Source organism: Chelonoidis abingdonii, chromosome 14, assembly GCF_003597395.2.
Source record: "Chelonoidis abingdonii isolate Lonesome George chromosome 14, CheloAbing_2.0, whole genome shotgun sequence".
NCBI lineage: Eukaryota > Metazoa > Chordata > Testudines > Testudinidae > Chelonoidis > Chelonoidis abingdonii.
The window spans coordinates 14,500,021-14,519,493 of record NC_133782.1 but is presented as its reverse complement, the minus strand read 5'-3'; the positions used below and the strand labels follow the sequence as shown (position 1 = coordinate 14,519,493).

At 37.2% G+C, this 19,473-nt stretch overlaps 1 protein-coding gene across 5 annotated transcripts in view; it reads right to left on the bottom strand.

The window, feature by feature from the left end:
• Positions 1-401: 401 nt before the first annotated feature.
• Positions 402-19,473, bottom strand: part of ZNF217 (zinc finger protein 217) — a 35,964-nt gene continuing 16,892 nt past the window's right edge. For all 5 annotated transcript variants that reach the window (XM_032774704.2, XM_032774705.2, XM_032774706.2 and 2 more), the window contains 5 exons: positions 17,647-19,410; positions 11,728-11,853; positions 9,469-11,067; positions 4,218-4,343; positions 402-2,570 (listed from right to left, as the gene is read on the bottom strand). In XM_032774704.2, coding sequence (XP_032630595.1) covers positions 4,234-4,343; positions 9,469-11,067; positions 11,728-11,853; positions 17,647-19,051 — 3,240 coding nt within the window. In that variant the 5' untranslated portion in view covers positions 19,052-19,410 and the 3' untranslated portion in view covers positions 402-2,570; positions 4,218-4,233. The remainder of the gene's footprint in view (positions 2,571-4,217; positions 4,344-9,468; positions 11,068-11,727; positions 11,854-17,646; positions 19,411-19,473) is intronic.

The window sequence follows — 19,473 nt, the reverse complement described above, 5'->3', positions numbered from 1 at the left end:
GCTCAGCATTTCAACAAAAAAACCACCACCACACAAGCCCCAAGTTGTTTCTGAAGGCATTTGTCCTCAGTGACCACAGTCCACAGCACGTCTGAAGCTTTAAAGATCACCCCTTATCTGAATTATCTATGAAGAGTTCCTGATCTCTTCCATCCATTGTTAAGAATGCATTGCATAGAGTATGAATCTAGGAGAGGTAATCAAGTGGAGGCAACTCAAGGGTAAGCATGGGCTTCTTTTGCAATCTTTCTAGAAAAAGACAGCTAAATAGATGTTCAAATTAGTTGTCTGGACTCTTGTATTCAACTGACCTTTGATCATTTAACTCTCCAGCATCATTCAAGTGACCATTAAAATATTCTGAAGTTTTTAAAACAAAACAAAAAAGACGAAAAGGCAGATTTGCAAAACACCAAAGATATATTTACATCCACATGTAATAACATACTCAACTAAAGTGAAATACATTATAAATTAAATGAGTAATGTATGTCTACTGCTTGACAACTTAAGGTTTAACAATTTTTTTAAAAAAATCAGACAAAATGAAATAAATATTACAAAACAAAATCAACAACTTGTACCTCTATATATGTACTGTTCTCTCCAAAGAAACATAAAAACCAGTAGTATCCCAATAGTTAATACTGATGGACAAAAATGTACTTTGAAGTACAGGGTTGTAACTCCATGAAATGGGCAAATCTTTGGGTACATTGTTTTCTAATCCATTCCCAAGAGATTTGGGAAGAGGCCAAAAAATAAAAACTTGAAGGAAGGAAAAAAAAAAAAAAAAAAAAGAAGTGTACCAGCATGAAAAAGATTCTTTTCAAGACAGATTTGGCAATTCAGATTTTGTTTTTAATGCAGCCCTGTGGAATTTTTAATTACATATCCCCTTAAGATGTATAAAGACAGTTACAGCATGCATTCTATAAGACTCATTGAAAGATCAGACAAAAATAGATTAGCCATCTTCCAAGTGAATTCATCTTCAAAAAAAATAAGCTATAAAAAAGTGCAAAACTAGGAAAACAATCTAGATTATGTACATATGGCTCAGCTTATGAACAGGAAAAAAGTAAATAGTGTACAATTTCCTGATACACAGCACTTCATTACATTGCCAGTTTACAGAGACATTAAAATTAGATTCCATTTAAATTACAGGAACTAGCCACACAACTAGAATGTCTCAAGTTGCATGATGAAAACAAGAATTTCTATGCTTGGCTATTTTACAATTGCTATGAGGGGCAAAGAGCAAAATGAACAGTGCAAAAAAATTTTTTTTTAAAACTAAGATATATGGAAGTCAAAACTAGGTACAGAAGAATCAAGTCTCAATTACAGGCTTTATGTAGAAACAAAAGTCAAAATATGCAACAACTGAACTGGCTGATATCTGGCCATCCTTTAAATTTAATTGCATGTGCATTAGAAAAAAAATCTCTTGTTCCTTGTATTTTTATGAAGACAGCAAAGTTCTCCCATAGCAGACTGTTCCTTAGTATACTTCCAGCACTCCAGTTTGTAATTAAGATGCTAGAGGGATATCAAGAAGCTTCTGAGCACAGTCAAGTAGGCCAAACCATGATAAGCCACATCCCCTTAAGAAAACTTTGTAGTTCCCTATGTTTTTATTGTAAGCCTGTTACATATGTTATTTTTGAGTCTGGACAAAATGATGCAGAAATAAAGATACTATGTTGTTCCTAAGTGAAAGAGTGTATTACATTTGGTAAAAACCTAAACACATGAAGTATTCAAATATTTCCTGTTGTCCCATGAGTCCTCTGTACACTCTGCTATTAGAGTTTAACTGTTGGTGGAGATGTTCATCTATAAGACTATGAACTTAACATAAGCAGAGAATTCTGACTGTCCCAGGAACACTATGAAAGATCCTGCACAGGATGATGACAAGAACTGCCTCTCCCTCTTGCTTTTTAAAGATAAGATGCTGGAAACATCAATTCAACAGAAGCAAAGTTTGCTTCAACAAATTATGGTCCTAGTATGTGCAAGATTGAACAGCCAAGAGTTAGCACCTTAGCTAGGATGATCACAATACTTCTAAACTGAACAATTTAATGTCATAGTTTTTAAATAACTTTCAAATGATCTAACAGTTATATCAGAAAAATGCAATATGAGAAACTGCCACCTCTATGAAAAAGGAACAGTATTTAAATCAACATGCTTAGATATTTACAGAGTTTACCTGAGGTGCAACGATTATATACTATTTCAAACAGGATCTCTTTTCAGCAGTGCTCAAGTATATAAAAATATAATTCCTACCAAATATTTGGTCAATTAATTCTAAAGAAAAATATGAAAGACCAACATCGAGATACACATTCTCCACACCTTTATAACCCAACTGTTCAGACTACAATTTTTTATGGCTATTTGGTACAAATGTTAACAGAACCAATATTATAAAACTGTAGTGTTTTTATATACAGTACAATCACAGCTTAGTTCAGTAGCTTTCACCATTCATTTCTCTCAAGGGATGAACTGCAAGTAATAACTCCATAAAATATGCATTTGCGTCCTCAGACCTAGAACAAACCAAAAATAGTTGTGCTATAAACTGTAATAAAATTCAAATACAGCTAGAGAAAGATCTTTAAATATTAAAATTGAAATTATATATACACACACATTCTTTAATAGGAGTATTTAGACATTAATGTTTTCATATGAAGCGTGGTATCTATTTGGTAGACTAAATTGTCAAAGCAGCTTTTCAAGACATTCAAACCATGAACAGAAATAGAAGGAGGAAATAGTTAGAGACAGACAGATATCCAAGCTGGAGGGAGGTGGGGAAACTTGACTGGGAGGCATTTAGCAAAAAGTCAGATGAGACTAGGGTGACTAGATGTTCTGATTTTATAGAGAGAGTCCTGATTTTGGGGTCTCTCTCTTATATAGGCTCCTATTACCCCCCACCCCCATTTCAATTTTTCATATTTGCTGTCTGGTCACCCTAGACGAGGCCCAAGGAACAGTACTATAACAAGACAATCTAACATGCTGTAGATATAAAAGCGTTGCTTTATGGACTAGAAAGGTGATAGTTCAGATCTGTGGAGCACGTAGAACTATATGTAAATTATTGCGTAGGTGTGGACACTTCAGCATTCAAGCAGCATCTACCTGAATTCGAAGGAATTTCAGAAAGAGGAACAAAAGTGGTTAGAGAGACAGAGAATGAATACATAAATCAGGAGTAAAAACCAGATACAGAACTGTTTACGTATAGTCTTTTCTAGGGTGTTCATCAGCTGAGCATCTGAACACATCAAAAACAGTTACCTTATCCTAAACAGCAAGAGGGAAGAATTACTCTGGATTATAGTGATTTGAGACAAAGGTGGACTATGTGACTTGACTAAGGTTACACAGAAGCCTCAACTCCAGAGTTACAGCTGACTGCCTTGACTATAAGACTCCCCTCTGCCTCTCTTGGAGAAACAAAATGACTAATAAGATTGTATAACTCCAAGCACATAACACATGAAGTGTCAGTGTCAAGGAGGTGAAGATCAGGAAGTGTTTCCTGAAGAATGATGCACAGGATGCCATGCAATCTCTACCCAGAAAAATAAATAGTTAAAGTTTGACTCAAGCTGGGGCAATTTAGTTATTTCACACCATCTTGTGAATATTAAAAAATGCAGTGCAGTGAACAATCCCATACTGGCAGGGAAGTTTGTCTGACATGATAGCTTAGATACCAAGTTTAGAGATCAAGTTTTCATAAGTGCACGAATCCTAGCTAATGCCAGCTGCCTCATTTATAATTGTCAATTTTCCTTGTAGTTTTTTTAAACCTTACATTTTAACTTTGAGTAGATCCTTCTCTTGAACACTTAATAGACTGATATTGTAACCCTTTAATCTAGTTTAATAGATTTAATTTAAATATTGTTAATGATTCCATTTGTTTTGGAAAACAAGCCCCTCCACATTTACTATCAAAGGTAAAGGTTCTAAACCAAGTCATTTGGACTTTTCAAAATAAATCCTAAACACTGAGTGATATCTAGTTCATTTTTCATAGTAAAGGGGACTTTTATTCTTCTCACTGACCTAATTCACACCTTTTTTCATAACTTCTAATAATTCCATGCACCAATATATTTGATGCCAGATTTAACAAATATGAAAAATAAAACCATTTAATTAACAGGATTGTTTACCATTTCTTGAAGTAAATCAAGTTTTCTTGTCATTTGGTCGAAAACGTGCATTGCCAATAAAACTCTCATAACTTCGCTTTTGTAGCATGCTGTTAGCTAAGTGTTGGTATGACACCGGCCTTTTTCCTGATAAAAGTAAATTTTAAGAGGCATTAACAAGATTAGTTGGAAAACAAGACTCATCATACAATTTACTTAATACCCTTTTCATTTGCGAGTGAAGTGATTTTACAGTGCCTTTCACTCAGTGATTCAAAAGCGCTTTACACAGACTACTTATGTACATACACTTTGCCACTGAAGTTCAGACAGCTATGGAGTGGAAGACAGCAATCAAACCAATGCACAGCACAACAATTTTAGAGGTACAATAAAGACATATTGCAGAAGAACAATCCTAAAAGTGGAATGGAATTTTAGGCATCTAAGAAAAAAATAAAAACTTCAAATATTAGGGCCTTATATGAAACATTACTCCCATATACAGATAAAGGTTCCATCAGCCTTTCATTCTACTTAAAAAGTTTTCCTTTTACACAGATCGGCAACATGTAAGCACAATGTAATGCAGTTTGTACACGTTTTTTCAAAACAGTTTTATTATTTACTAAAAGATCAGTGTACTAGTCAAAGTGAATACTTCCAATGAACTAGAATCCACATTGCCTTAAGTCTATCACAATAACTTTTATTGGGCTTGCATTGTAACTTATTTTACAGACACGTTCAATTTAAATTTATTTTCAAACTGAACAAGTCATCTGTCTAAATGCAGTGGTGCTAGGTACAGGATTTCTACCTCCTCTATATGCTTCATATGCATCACTTCCAAATAGAAGTTTTTGATAATTTAATGTGCCATGGCAACAGGTTGCATTTCAAGTTTAAGTTTCTTTTCAATGTGGTAAGTGTACAGAAAGTTTACACTTTTGTTTGGTTTTAAATCTGTGTGTGTGTGTGTGTATTTACAATGGACAGACCTTGTAATGATGTTACCAAGATATTATTGTGCTTATTGATTTAATTACTAAAAGGATCACTTAAGATTTCTAAATACAGGTTTACATCAATGCTTGGTCATATTAAATCTTATTAGCTTATGTCAAAAACATTGCATAAAAAAAACTTAGAAAAAGGTCACGTCTGTTTCAAGAACCAATACTCCATTAGGATACAAAAGCTCAACTACTGTCTATATTCCATGAAAGCCTTAAATGCACTGTGGAAAAAAACAGTAAGGCTTTAGTTAAATTAAAATGGCAAAGAAATTAATATTTCAACATAATCTACAAAATTGCTGGAATATGCCTAAACAATTGTCTTCAATTTTCAATCTTGGCCAGATCAGCCAGCCAACAGGTTACCCTTGACAGAGTGTTGCCACTGCAAAGGATGACTAATTTGAGAGTAACACAAACTGAATGGTTTCAGAATATTTCTCTCTCTTCAGGGCAATGCAAACTGGCACAGTTTACGAGCAATAAACAGGGTTTAATCAAGTTTGCCAAGTGGAACATATTCTCATGACAATTTGATCCAGCATTTAACGTGATATAACATGTTTACAGGACCTAAATAATGTTTACACAAGACAACACAGGCCATAAAAAGGGGTCTATCATCATGTTTTAGATGATCATCAGGGAGAAATAAGGATACCAGAACTTGTAGCTGTACACCTGCAACTATTTGCATATGCTGTCTTATAAAACATATCCCTTAAGAGTTGCTAGTTGTTACTACTTTTAGTTATAATGGGTAAGAAAAAAAAGTTTCTCTGTAACTTATACCACAGAAGAAAAACATTAGACTTCTTTTCAATCTCCAGCCTGTCCCCATTAAGTGTCTAATACTAAGCACAATTTGCCTGTCTCCTCTTCCCAACTCCCCCCGCCTTCCCTCACACAAAGCACAAATCCATCTGAATTTACTCGTGTATAGGGCAACATCAAGGGGATTATCTGAGAGTTGGAGGATAATGGGACAAGTCAATGAGATGACAGTTTGCAAGAGTTTTAATTATTATTTTTGGAGGTCATCTCAAATGTATTGGCCTAGAAAGTCTATCTTTGGTTTCTACCTACTTCTAAGGCCTTCTTCAATGTCGTATCTAATTGAGGCCATGTATGGGGAAAAACGGTGCTTTAGATATTAAGAAGTGGAAACTGCAGAACTTATTTGATGAAGTTTAAATTCTCACCTGCATGCTACAGACCTCATTGCCTACAGGTGCAGACAGCTGCACCTGTAGGACTGTTCCTACAGACATTATAATACTCACTGCAGCATGTGGCAATTATGTTGCCCACAAGCTCAGATTTCAGAAGTAGAATTTTCTTCAGATGCCATAAAGGTTTAGCCTAGGAAGAGGTCTAGGTTTGCAGATGTTTTTAAGAAGTATAAAGGAAAGAGAAAATCCAGATGAACGCCAATGTAGGCATTATATAGAGAGTGTCTCATGCTTTTGTGTGAATGAGTTCAACCTACAGAAGCAACAAAGGAGTTTCTTGCATTCCCACCCCTGTAAGCTCCCATCCCTTTATTTTCAGGGACTCTGCAATTCCCTCATTTCCCTTTGTCTCTGGCTGTGTATCTCTCCCCTCCATAACTTCTACTGGCATACCATTGTACCCCATTCTGTCATGTGGCCTCCCTTTCCATCCTCCACATCACCACTCTTATTAATCTGACAGGAAAAGAGCCATTCAGGTTGTCAATATTTTAAAAATTCTACTGAGAGGACTGGCAGACCTGAGACAGATATGTGCGTGCGTGCATGCTAACTAAACGCAAGCAAGGGGCTCAATGTGCTTTCTCCCCTCTTGGTTTTCACCAAAAAAACCACAACCAACCAACCAACAGGGTTCTACTCATTAATGCTTAGAATATTTCTTGAAATCCTGGATTATTGGATGCAGGACCTTCTTTTGCATGGCCAATAATGGCTTCAAGATCTCCAGAAGGCCCTTTTTTGGACCGAAGGACAGACCATCAGTTTCTTCTGAGCATGTAAACTGCACGTTACTCACAATAAGCAGTATAACCAAAAGATGAAAGGCCGAGACTGTTTCAAAGTTTATAAATTTGACCAGTGGATAGCTATTTCTGTGTCTAGCTGTCAGTTGGTCAAAGAAGTTACAGGTTTTATCACTACAGCCAATGCTATCTTGTGTTTTACTGAAAATACATAATAGTAGCAAATTAATGTTTACAGACAGATAATGTCCACATCAAATTAAGACTTAAATGCTTTCTAAAAGCAAACTCCCACATTAAAAAACTTCAGTGCTCAGCTAAAGGTAAGATTTTATCAGTAACTTCTGCTAACAGACAAGTTACTTAAAATATTTTGATATTTTTTTTTTCCCAAAAAGCCCATCCATCAGATAATTTCCTCCCTTTTACTCCCTTTGTTATTTATACAAGAATGAAAACATACACCCTCCCAACCCAGAGACAACCCATACCAAACTCATTATCTATTTCATATGTCTCCAAAGCAAGTCACATACCTTAAGCAGCCAATGTTAATACATTCAAGGCCTGGGCTATGCTTAAAAATTAGACCAACCTAGCTAAGTTGCTCAGGGCTGTGAAAAATTTCATGCCCTGAGCACCATAGTTAGATCAACTTAATGGAAGAATCCTTTTTCAACCTGGCTACTGCCTCTCAGACATGTACATTAGCTACGTTGATGGAAAAATCCCTTCCATCAATGTTCTGTAGACATATTGAACACCTTAGCTGTGCTGCTGTGGCCTACACAAGGCTGAGGACACTGTCCATGTAACCAGGAACCAAATATAATTTCAAGCACTCAGAAATGAATCAGATATTGTATTCCACCTCTCATCCGTCATATGAGAAATAAAAATGTCATTCTTCCTCCAATATTCCCACTAATGAAGACTACGTTTACACATCTCCACCCAAAATACCAACACCAACTATATGTTTCAACTTCCAAATGCAGGCTTAATATCTTGCCAGCACAAATCTTCTATGACCCAAAGTGGTGTTGCACTATTTATTACCCACCACAACAATGTATTGCCTTATTTTCACAGAGGACACGTTGCTGGCAAAGTTTGAAAAGTACTTAGCATGCATGCCTCAATGGAGCTCAATGGGTTATGAGGCATAATTAAAGTTAAGAAATTCTTTAGCTGTCTAACATTGAGACCGTTTTAGTAAAATGCAATTGATATAGATAAGCTGCAAAGATATCTTACAAATCGTATGTCAGTCTATAAGTAGAAAGCCACTGAGTTCTACATAGTACAGCATTTCAAGTGGCTATGTTAGACTGCAGTGCAAGAGTAAAACTGAAAATAGGAATAGCAAGATCCCATCTTCATCTAAGTTCAAGTTTTTTCCCCATAACTAAATTTAGTCTCTTAAGTCTACGTTGACCTCAGATGTTCAACATTTTCTAAAATTAGGAAGGAGCTTAAAAATGGATTCATGCATTTAGCTTTAGGCACCTGGTTTTGAAAATCTTGGCTAAGAGTGAAATGAAGTTCCTACAGTAAAACGTTAATGTTAATACTATTGATTAGTGATAGGACTTTTCAATTTGGATATTAAAACACAGACAATACATCCTAATAAAGTGTTCGGCTTCTATTAAAATTAATTACACATTAATGTAACCCACTGACGTTTTTAGTTCAGATGTATAATATATAGGTTTAAGGCAGGCCTACAGTAAGTTTTACAGGATTTAATATATTTTGAAGATTGGGCTTTTTTTAAAATGCTCTCTTTGGAAGAAATTCTATTAACATTCCATGGAGTCCAAGGTTTCTTTGCAAGAGATGCTAAATGTTTAACATTATCATTCTTTAATATACTCTAGAAACATTAACTGACCCACTGCAATGAAGGTTGGGAGTACTAACAGTAGTACATATTTGACATCAAAGCATCAGAGTAGCAGTCATAGTAACAATTAACCTTTCAGAAAACTTCTACTTCCTGCAACAGATGTTGTTTCATATACACAGTAACAAACAAGTTAAAATGATTGAATTTAAAAATCTGAATACTTGCTATGACCTCAAATTTATCAGAAGCCATTGATAAGATAATAAAATGCTGACAAACCATCATTTGCATCACTAGTATCTACTGGTGTGGAGATATTTAAATGCACAAAACTATCCGATTTGAATCATTTACCTTAAAATTAGAGAAAAAATTAAGTTTTAGCACAGTTATAGTTGAGTATATACAGAGAAAATACTGTACCTTCTATTGGAGAGCTGGTTGCTTGGCCATTGCTAGGTCCAAAAGAACCATAAAGTGGTTCAGGGCTATACGGCTCATAGGTTTTCAGAATAGTCAGTACATTTCGAGAATCAACTTCATCTGAATTCAGAAGCCCTTGTTTGGTTGGCAAAACAGAGGATGCAGGTTTGGCATGTGAACATTCCTGAGGTAACAGATTTGCATATCTGTTTGCAACACGTGATCTGCTCATGTCATATCTTCTGTAATTAACTCTTGCAGAGTCAATGTGTTCAAGAGCTAACAGATTAGGTTTCACTCTTTTAGAAGATGGTTCACCAAATTCTAAGTTTATGTGACCCGCAGATCTATTGCAGAGATATTCTCTTCCTCGATTACTGAACCAGGCAGATTCATTAAGGGGAGAATCATAGGTGCTATTGATACTGCTACTGACTACACTAGGTTGAGAAGCTGATATATTTAGAGTTTTTGCTTTAGGTTCACCTTTTTTTACTCTATCCATTACTGAAGAAATGCTAGGATTTGAGTGCAAATCTTGCTGTGGTTGCTGACAGCTACTCGCCTGAGCTCCAATGCTTTGTGGTTTGTAAGACTTCAAGTTACTTGGTGCTGAACTGCTGGAATCTACCATTGAAAAAACAGGGACTTTGCTCTGTACATGGGGACACTGTTTAGCCTTCTCTGTATGCAACGGTTTTGGGTGCATAGATAGGGAAGCCTTACTTTTATTAGGGTTAAGAGACAGGGGAAGCACATCTTTACCAAGAAGAGCTGGTGGGCATCCAGTACGCCTGGCTTTAGCCAAAGCCTTGTTTCTGTAACCATTTTTGTTAACAGTGTCAGGGTTGTATTTATGCATCAACCTCTGGTGTATCATTAGGACTTCTGGATAAAATGTTCTATAAGTACAAAATGGGCAGGTGCTGGTTGCTAACAAGCCTCTAGCAGTTGAGATCACTGAACATTCTTGCACTGTCCCAGTAGATAAATTTAACGGCTTTTCCTGAGAGCCCACTATATGCTTGTTTGCACATTTTTCGGTGCTCTCTCTCATTTCTTCCATGTTACTTTTGTCCTTTAAGGCACCAATCAACTGGATATCATCTCCTTCCAATGTCACTAAAGCATCTCTCTCTTTTTTATCAATGGGATCATTTGCCTGCGATTCCATTAATTCTTCCTCTGCTTTTAGCTTTTCCAGGTAAGGAGCATCTGAGTTCTCATTCATTTGATTTGAGCTATTACCAACTGCACTCTTCTTTGAGTCCTGAGTATCATTTTTCATGGTCAAGATGACTGGACCACTCAATATGCTCTGAAAGGAAGAAAATATCTCTTTTTGTTGCTTTACAGGTGGGCAGCCCTTTGCATCTTTGGCACCATCAATAAACTTTTTCAAGTTTTTGATTTCTTGAGCACCATCAGTGGCTGACAGGAGGTCCATCTCCTGACTCTGTAACAAAACTTTGCTGTCACTTTTCACATCTGTTGCAACATCGGCCTGCTTCTCCTTGTGATGCCTCTCTAAGTGATACCTCAATGATGTTTTCTGGGCTGCTGCATACTCACAAAATTCACATTTGTATGGTTTTTCACCTGAAACAGTTTCATCGGAGAATAAATTTGATTCATATTGATTTAAAATCAACATAATTAAATGATTCAGTGGGTTTTAGAATTCACAAGACTAAAAAGATACAGGTGATCTTTTCTCCTCCCCCTGCTCAACACACACTTCTTATGCTGACCCCAAATTGATCCATGATCCCTAAGAACTACACATTCATTAAAATACACGGACTCAGAGAGTATCTTTGGAGGGGAAGTACGGGTGGGATATGGAAAAGAAGCTTTACTGAAGACAGGGACACCAGTCTCTTGACACTGCAGCAGTGGCACACACATACTTGGAAGTTATATTCTGAATTTTTAAAAGCAGTTTGATAATTAGACAGGGTTAAACAAGGGTGAAAAGCAGGATGTGTGTCACAAATCAAAGTGTAGCAGAGACATAAGAGTCTAGTGTGATATTTGTCTAATTTACAGTAGATTTGAGTTTAGGAAATTAAAATAAATACCCATAGCTGTTTAAGGCTATGTTTCATTTACAGTTCAGTTGCAACATTGGATATTTTAGAATTTAGATCTTAATTTCAGCAATTTTGTAGATAGTTTTATTTTGTCCTTAACAGGAATCTAAAGTTCCCTCTGATCTGGATTAAGCAGATCTTCTCCTAAAGATTTTAAATTCTTTACCTGTATGAGTTCTGAGATGAATATTGAGGTAATAATTTGAGCGGAAATATTTTCCACAATAGCTGCATTCTCTGGACGCCCCAAGGTTTTTAACTCTTGCTCTTTCCAAGCCATCTTCATTTTTATCTTTGTAAGAAAAAAACAAAACAAAACACACGCAAACCTATATTATGAAGAGTAAATGCAAATTTGAGCTCCATGTGTTTCAACCTCAAAAGCACAAGTGTTTACTAGAAATCACCTGCCCCCATTTAGAGGATGCAAACGCCAAATATAAATCTACAAAAACCCCTCTGATCTACATTGCTACACGCCTGCTAACTAAACTAACTGTCAAGAAAGTTTTAAGAGACTTCCAGTTGTGCATCAGATAGTATTGTGGTTTGTGACTGATGAAAGATCCATTGGGATTGAAACAAAATGCAAAGCTAGGCCTTAAGAGTTGAACAAATACATTTCATTAACTTTAATCACTTATGCCTCTCCACTATGTATGCCATATCTTATAAATCCTTTATGGGTCACAAACAGACCAAATGTTTTCTTTAAGATAGGAATTTAAACTAGAAAAAGATAAGATACAGACTTGTAGTACACTGCTGCAGAAATTAATTTGTACTAAATCAATGGAATATTGTGCCTGTGGGAGACCATTTTAGTATCAACAGGTCTTGGTAAAATGGTCTTCATTTTTGTCCCTAGGAACTATCAATACTTAAGTTGAGATTTGGCAAACATACTGGGGTAAGGAAGTGACATGACTAGTGTTTCAGAGAATAACATTTTCTTCCCAAGTTCACAATTAGAGAAACTTCTCTTTTTGTAAGTTTAAGCACCAATAGTTACCACTAGAGGGTAGCAAGTGCAGCCTGATGTCTAACAAGGAAAAGGAGAAAGTTGTATTCATGACTAGTATAAAAGTCAAAGTCAACAACTTTTTTTTTTTTTTTTTTTTTTTTTTTTAAAAGCAGGCTGCACTGAGAATATTTTTGAGGACACCAACTGTCATTATTCGGGTCAAAATGAACTAGAAAGGATTTTGTTTTTAATTTTAATTTTTTTATTTTTATTTTTATTTTTTTTTTATAAAGTAAATCCATCCTTTTACTTGGTTAATCACTTACTGTTTGTCAAATACTGAAGTGGCTTAAAATTGCTCACAGTTTTGCTGGAAAAGTATTTAGTAGAAAATTTTGTGATAGTAGTTTTAAACACACCCATACAAACTGATATATTGCATTGGAACTATGACTCAGCATCTCGTGATAACTATTTTATGCAGGAAGATAACAGCAACTGAGAAGGATCAACAACAAAAAGTACATTTAGCATTTCTTAATTCAATCAGTATCACAGCAGCCAAACTAAGGGTTGTACATTTGTAAAACTGGAAAAAATGCAATAATGTGTGCCAGGACATTCTGTACATTGTGTCTTGAGGTTATGCAAGTATCCTTTCTTTAAATGCGGACACAAAGTAGGTGACATGCAAAATGAAGGTGCAAGACCACAGTTAAATTCTAACCAGTTAAAATACCATCTTTGCTACCTTTTTTGTAAAACCCTAATCTGCTATACAATACATGTTAACTCTAGAGTAATTGTTAAAGTTTTAATGTTCCATTATTCCTGTCCTACAAGGGATTAGAACTTTGAATCTCAGTAGTAACAAACAGTTTGATCCTGACTGCTCTGGCCAAGGAAACTGTATTAGCATTTTTCTTCCAAGTAATGTATTAGCATTTTTCTTCCAAGTAATGTATTCAGGCATACCTGTCTCTCAGTCGATTCACATGCCAATAGCTTGCCTACCTTTCCTCTTTCTGGTAACTTAAGGCTGTTGGTCCCAAACATTGAATTTTTCTAACTTCACATCATTCAAGGGAATATGCTACATACAAGAGCAGCGACCAAATTGTTTAGAGTTAATTCTTCAGTTTTTAAAGTTCTAATATCTGCAGATACTAAACACTAGACTGCTCTGCCTGTCTCCACAATAAAGGCAGAAAATGAAGAATAACTTTTTTTACAATATTTCTCCAGATTATGCAAGGCCATATGGGGAAGAAAAACTGGAAATATTGGTCCATAAGCTAAATTATTACTTAATTGGCATCAAAGAGACTGGGCAAGATAAATCTCATGGCTGGAATATTGACAGAGGTGTATAGGTTCTTCAGGAAGGATGGGCAGGGGAAAAAAAGGAAGGTGTTACATTAGACATGAGAAATATACACTTGTTCATAGGTCCAGAAAGATTAGAGGCAGCCCCTTTGAAAGTCTGAAGAAAATAAAAGGAGAAAACAAAAATGAAACACAAAAAGAGGGGATATGTCAAGGTCAGAGACTAGTATAGACAACCCAATCAGGAGGAGGTGGTGGTGGTATAGGGAACATTTCTAGAACAAACAGAAATATCCAAAAAACACTAGACCTGATATTAAGGGAGGACAAATTGCCCAGACATCTTTTGGAAAAGTAAAATGTCAAAATACAAAACGCTCAGGCAGCGCTGCCGAGAGGATTCAGGGGGCCTGGCGCAAAGCAATTTTGGGGGCCCCTTCCATTAAAAGAAGTTGCAATACTATATTCTTATGGGGGCCCCTGTGGGGCCAGGGCCTGGGGCAAATTGCCCCACTTGCCGCCCCCCCCCCCCCTCACAGCCCTGCGCCCAGGACATTCTTGGACAATTTTTTGTTTCAAAAGGTGGAAGTAGTAATTAAGTAGACTTAATTCTGACTAACAAGGAAGAATTGGCTGTAAAGCTGAAGGTGAAGGCAATCTGAGTGAAAGTGATCATGAAATTATTGATTCTAAGGAAAGGAAGGAGTGAGAGCACCAAAATAAGGACAACTAACTTAAAAACAAAAACTAACAAGCCCAGAGAACTGATAGTTAAGGTCCCGTGAGAAGAAAATCTAAGGGGAAAAGAAGTTCAGGAGAAACTGCCAGCTCTCAAAGTGAAAGACACACAAAAGCAAACTATTCCTACATGGAGGAAAGAGCCCATCAGGACTCCATTAGGACCTTTTTAACATGGGGAGTAGGGGAAGGAATCCTACAAAAAGTGGAAACATGTACAAAAGAACAGTACAAGGATGTACGGACAAAAATCAGAAAGATGAAGGCACAACAACGTAAGTTATACCTAGCAAGGGACTCAACAAGCAATAAGAAATGCCACACACACATAAGTAACAAGAGACCGACGAAGGAAAGTGTAGGTCCTATACTTAGCAGGGAAGGAAAGGGAACAACAGATGACATTGAGATGGCTGAGGTGTTCCTATTTTCAGTCTTCACTAAAAGGGTAAATTGTGATCAGACACTTAACAGAATTAACATTAACAACAAGGGGGAAGGAACACAAGCTAAAATAGAATTCAACCTGTTTTCCTAATTAGATGCACTCAAGTGACAGGGCCAGCTTGAATGCACCCTGGAGTACATCAGGAACTACCTCAAGGGATACTGGAACCATGAGCGATTATCTTTCAGAACTCATGGAGCACAGGTGATGTCCCAGAAGATTAAAGAAGGGCAAACATAGTACCTATCTTTAAAATGGGTAACAAAGAGAACTTGGGAACCGTAGATCAGTCAAGTATATCTTCAATACTTGAAAAGTTACTGGAACAAATGATTCAACAATCAATTTGTAAGCACCTAAGGGATAACAGAGTTATGAGAAATGACCAATAGGATTTGTCAAGAATAAATCATGCTAAGGCAATCTAGTTTCCTTCTTTGATAGGGTTACTGGCCTAGTAGATTAAGGAAGTTGTAGATGTGATATATCTTGAGTTTAGCAAGGCTTTTGGCAGTCCAACGTGACATTCTCATACACAAGAAAAATATGGTCTAGATGAAGTTACTAGAAGGTGGGTAAAAGGCCATACTCAAAGAGTAGTTGTCAATGGTTCACTGTCAGACAGGGGAAATGTATCAAGCAGAGTCCCATAGGGGTCTGTCTTGGGCATAGCACTACTCAATATTTTCATTAATGACATGATAAAGCAGTACGCTTAATAAATTTGAGAATGACACCAGGGTAGGGTGACCAGATGTCCCGATTTTATCAGGACTGTCCCGATATTTACTTGTTTGTCCCGCGTCCCAACCGATGTTCAGTCGGGACGCAAATTGTCCCGATATTTTGAACTCTGGCGCATAAGCGGAGGGGGCTCGTGCCTCCAACTCAGCCCCGGCCCCACCCCGACTCTACCCGCTCCCTTCCCCATTGGATCTCTCCCCAAAACCCCATCCTGGCCCCGCCTCTTCCCCAAGCATGCTGCATTCCTCCTCCTCCCTCCTAGGCTTGCGTGAATCAGTTGTATGGCAACGCAAGCACTGGGAGGGAGGGGGGAGGAGGAGGACACGGCAGCCCGCTCAGGGGAGGCGGAGGTGAACCGGCGCAGTGGGGAGCAGGGTGGAGAGCTGCCAGTGGGTACTCAGCCCCCACCAATTTTTCCAGAGGCTTTTTTTTTGGCTCTGCCAGTGACCACCCTGCCCCCATGTCCCGATATTTCATGTCTCCTCTGGTCACACTACACCAGGGTGGGAGAGGTTGCAAGCACTTTGGGGGACTAGATTAGAATTCAGAACAGCTTTGACAAATTGGAGAAGTGGTCTGAAATCAACAAGATGAAATTCAGCAAATACAAGTGCAAAGTACTACACTTAGAAAGGAAAAAATCAAATGCATAATTATAAAATAGGATTTAACCATCTAGTAGTAGCAGTAGTACTGCTGAGAAAAATGTGAGCATTACAGAGCATCACAAATGGACTCTGAGCCAACTATATGATGTAGTTTCAAAAAAGGCTAATACTCTGGGGTGTATTAAACAGGAGTGATGTAAGTAAGACACAGGAGGTAATTGTCCCTCTCAATTCAGTAGAAGTGAGGCCTCAGCTGGAATACTATGTCCAGTTCTGGGCATCACACTTTAAGAAAGTTGTGAAGAAATTGGAGAGACAATCCAGATGAGAAGTTTAGAAAACCTGACCTATGATTAACGGTTAAAAAACTGGGTACGTTTAGTCTTGAGACAAGATGAGTGGGGACAGAGGATCATGATAATTGTTTTCAAATATGTTAATGGCTGTTAAAAACAGGATAGCGATGTTCTACCTTCAGTGGACATGGAGAATAGTTCAAGTAATTGGCTTACGCTGATTTAGGTTCGATATTGAAAAAGACATGTTAACTATGGGGATAAACAAACACTGGAATAAGTTAGAGGGAGGTTGTGAAATGCCCATCATTGCATGTTCTTAAAAACTGGATAGAAACTTCTCAGGAATGGTATAGATGGCCTCGAGGTCCCTTCTAGCCCTATACTTCTATGACTATTTTTCAAAAGAAAGTCACTATTTGGACTACAGTTGCCGAGCAGTTTCTCAAGAATGGAACCCAATAAAATTAAGCATTCTTGGAAATGGGGATAAGAAGACTGATTATACAATTTTAGTTCTTTTCCTAGATGGTACTTTTGGGGGCGGGGGAGAAAGAGACATGCTAACTTAAGCTTGTACATTATATTTCATTTAATTTCAAGCCTCCAATGACAACTAATTCTTTTTCTGTGGCAATTAACTATTTAAAAAAGTCTTTACCAGTTATTTTAGTGATTTTCTCCCCCTAACCATTGCCTGCACTTGCTATTTAGTTTGATAAATTAATTTACCGCCATAATTTCCTAAACTCAAAGCATAAACACAAGGACATAAAATATTTAATGTACGTTAATGAGATCTCAAAGTGGCAATACTAACCCTCTAACATTTCATGTCTCTGGTCTTTGTTTATGATGGACAAATTAGGCAGATATTTAACATTTCCTTGCTTCATACTAGAAAAAAAAATTACAGATATCTATGCTATTTTAATCTAAAATGATCATATATACTTCTTACCCAAATGAAGTGTGTCTGATAGTCCATCTTCAGATCCATCTTCAGAGCCTCCCTCTGTTCGGTCTACTACTCCATTTTCATGTAGGGTTACAATTAAGTCTGCACAGCAGGTTCTAGAAGTGGCTGAAGTCTCTGCATCAGTCCTCCTCTCTCTCTTATGTACTCTTGAATGAAGAACTAGCTGGTGGTATGTTCTAAAGGCTTTGCCACACTCTGAGCAGTGTGTTGGTTTCTCTTTGTTTTGTGACAATTTAGGATCCATCTCCATAGAAGGCACTTCACCACTGGGATGTTTCAGTTTCTCTTGAGACAGGGTACCATTTCCTGGACAACTGCTATTTTTATTTACCTTTGACTTCCCAGTATTTTCTGTCTGACTAACCTGGCTACCTTTATTTGTATTCCAAATTTCACCAAGCTCTTCTTTATCAGATGATGAATCATCATTGTCTGTACTTCCTTCTTGCCCTGGTTCTTTAATCTGTCCACGGCCAATAGCAACTTTACCTTTGGTTGCAAGCTGCCATGCTTGATATGTATTGAATGGATCCAGTTCAGCTATCCATTTCACAGGTTTTTCTGATTTACTCTTTTCTGGAGTCACATTTGGTTTTAAGTTCAAAAATTGCAGAAATTCTTCTCTCTGAGCCACTACTTTATTGGCTCCATCAGTGACTTGTGAGCTATCATTGGATGCCGACTCTTTGGTGTGCACTTTACTGTGCTCAATTAAGTTCTCTTTACTGAGAAATAGAAAACCACAAACCATGCAGATTTTGTAAGGTGATGTTACATTTTCAGTTACATGCTCCTGTATCACCTCATTTATTGTTATTGGGCTTTCAGAACCTTGTTGAAGCTTATTTCTTGAACCAGGTTTACCAGTATGCGTTCTCATGTGATTTTTGAGGAACCAAGGCTCTTTAAATCTTCTTCCACATACATTACACCAATATGTGAAAGAGTCCTTATGCTTTTTCATGTGAGTCTCAACATCAAAAGCTTCATCAAATGTTTGCCCACAAACCTCACAGCTAAATTCTTCATTGTCCTTTTCGTTGTTTTTTGGTGATGGCAAGTCTGTTCTAACTTGACATTTATCAAGAGGACTAAGATATTCTGCTTCGACACGCAGAACTGCTGGTTCACAAAGCGTTGGTCTATGTTGAGTTAAGACATGCTTACCAAGTTCTTCAGGATGTTTAAAAGTCTGATCACAGAACATGCAATCCGAAGGCATACACCCCTCCGCTTGCATCAAGAACTTCTCTTGCATGTTTTTGTAAGAAATTGTGTTGGTCCCTTTTATCAGCATTGAGGCATCATTATTCTCCATCTGAGCACCAACAGTACTGGCTATCCCATCTGGTCCCTCCATATATACTAAAAGAGGTTGAGTTGGCATATTTCCTGGGTTTCGTTCCCTAACATGTATTAATGCAATGTCTCAGGTCACAATAAGGACACTTGTAAGGTTCTACTCATATATGCATGCAGATATGCTAGCCTAGAAGACTACCTCGTGGAAGTTCTTGCCACAGATGTCGAAGGAGATTGATTTTGATCTGTAGGAATACACCATTAAAAGTATACCCATTGGTTTGTTTCCTTGAGCTACTTTTTCTGCTGTTTAAGTTCATTTAACATTGAAGAGTCTGTAGATGTCGTCAGTTGCACTTATTTCTCCCTTTGTAATATTTCAAATACTTCTGTTGTGCAGGACAGAGTCAAAAAGCGGCTCAGTAGAACAGAGAACTCCGGCACCTATAGAAACAGAACCACAACTAGCTTTTAAAAAAATTTTTTTAAAAAAAAAAATGAAACCAG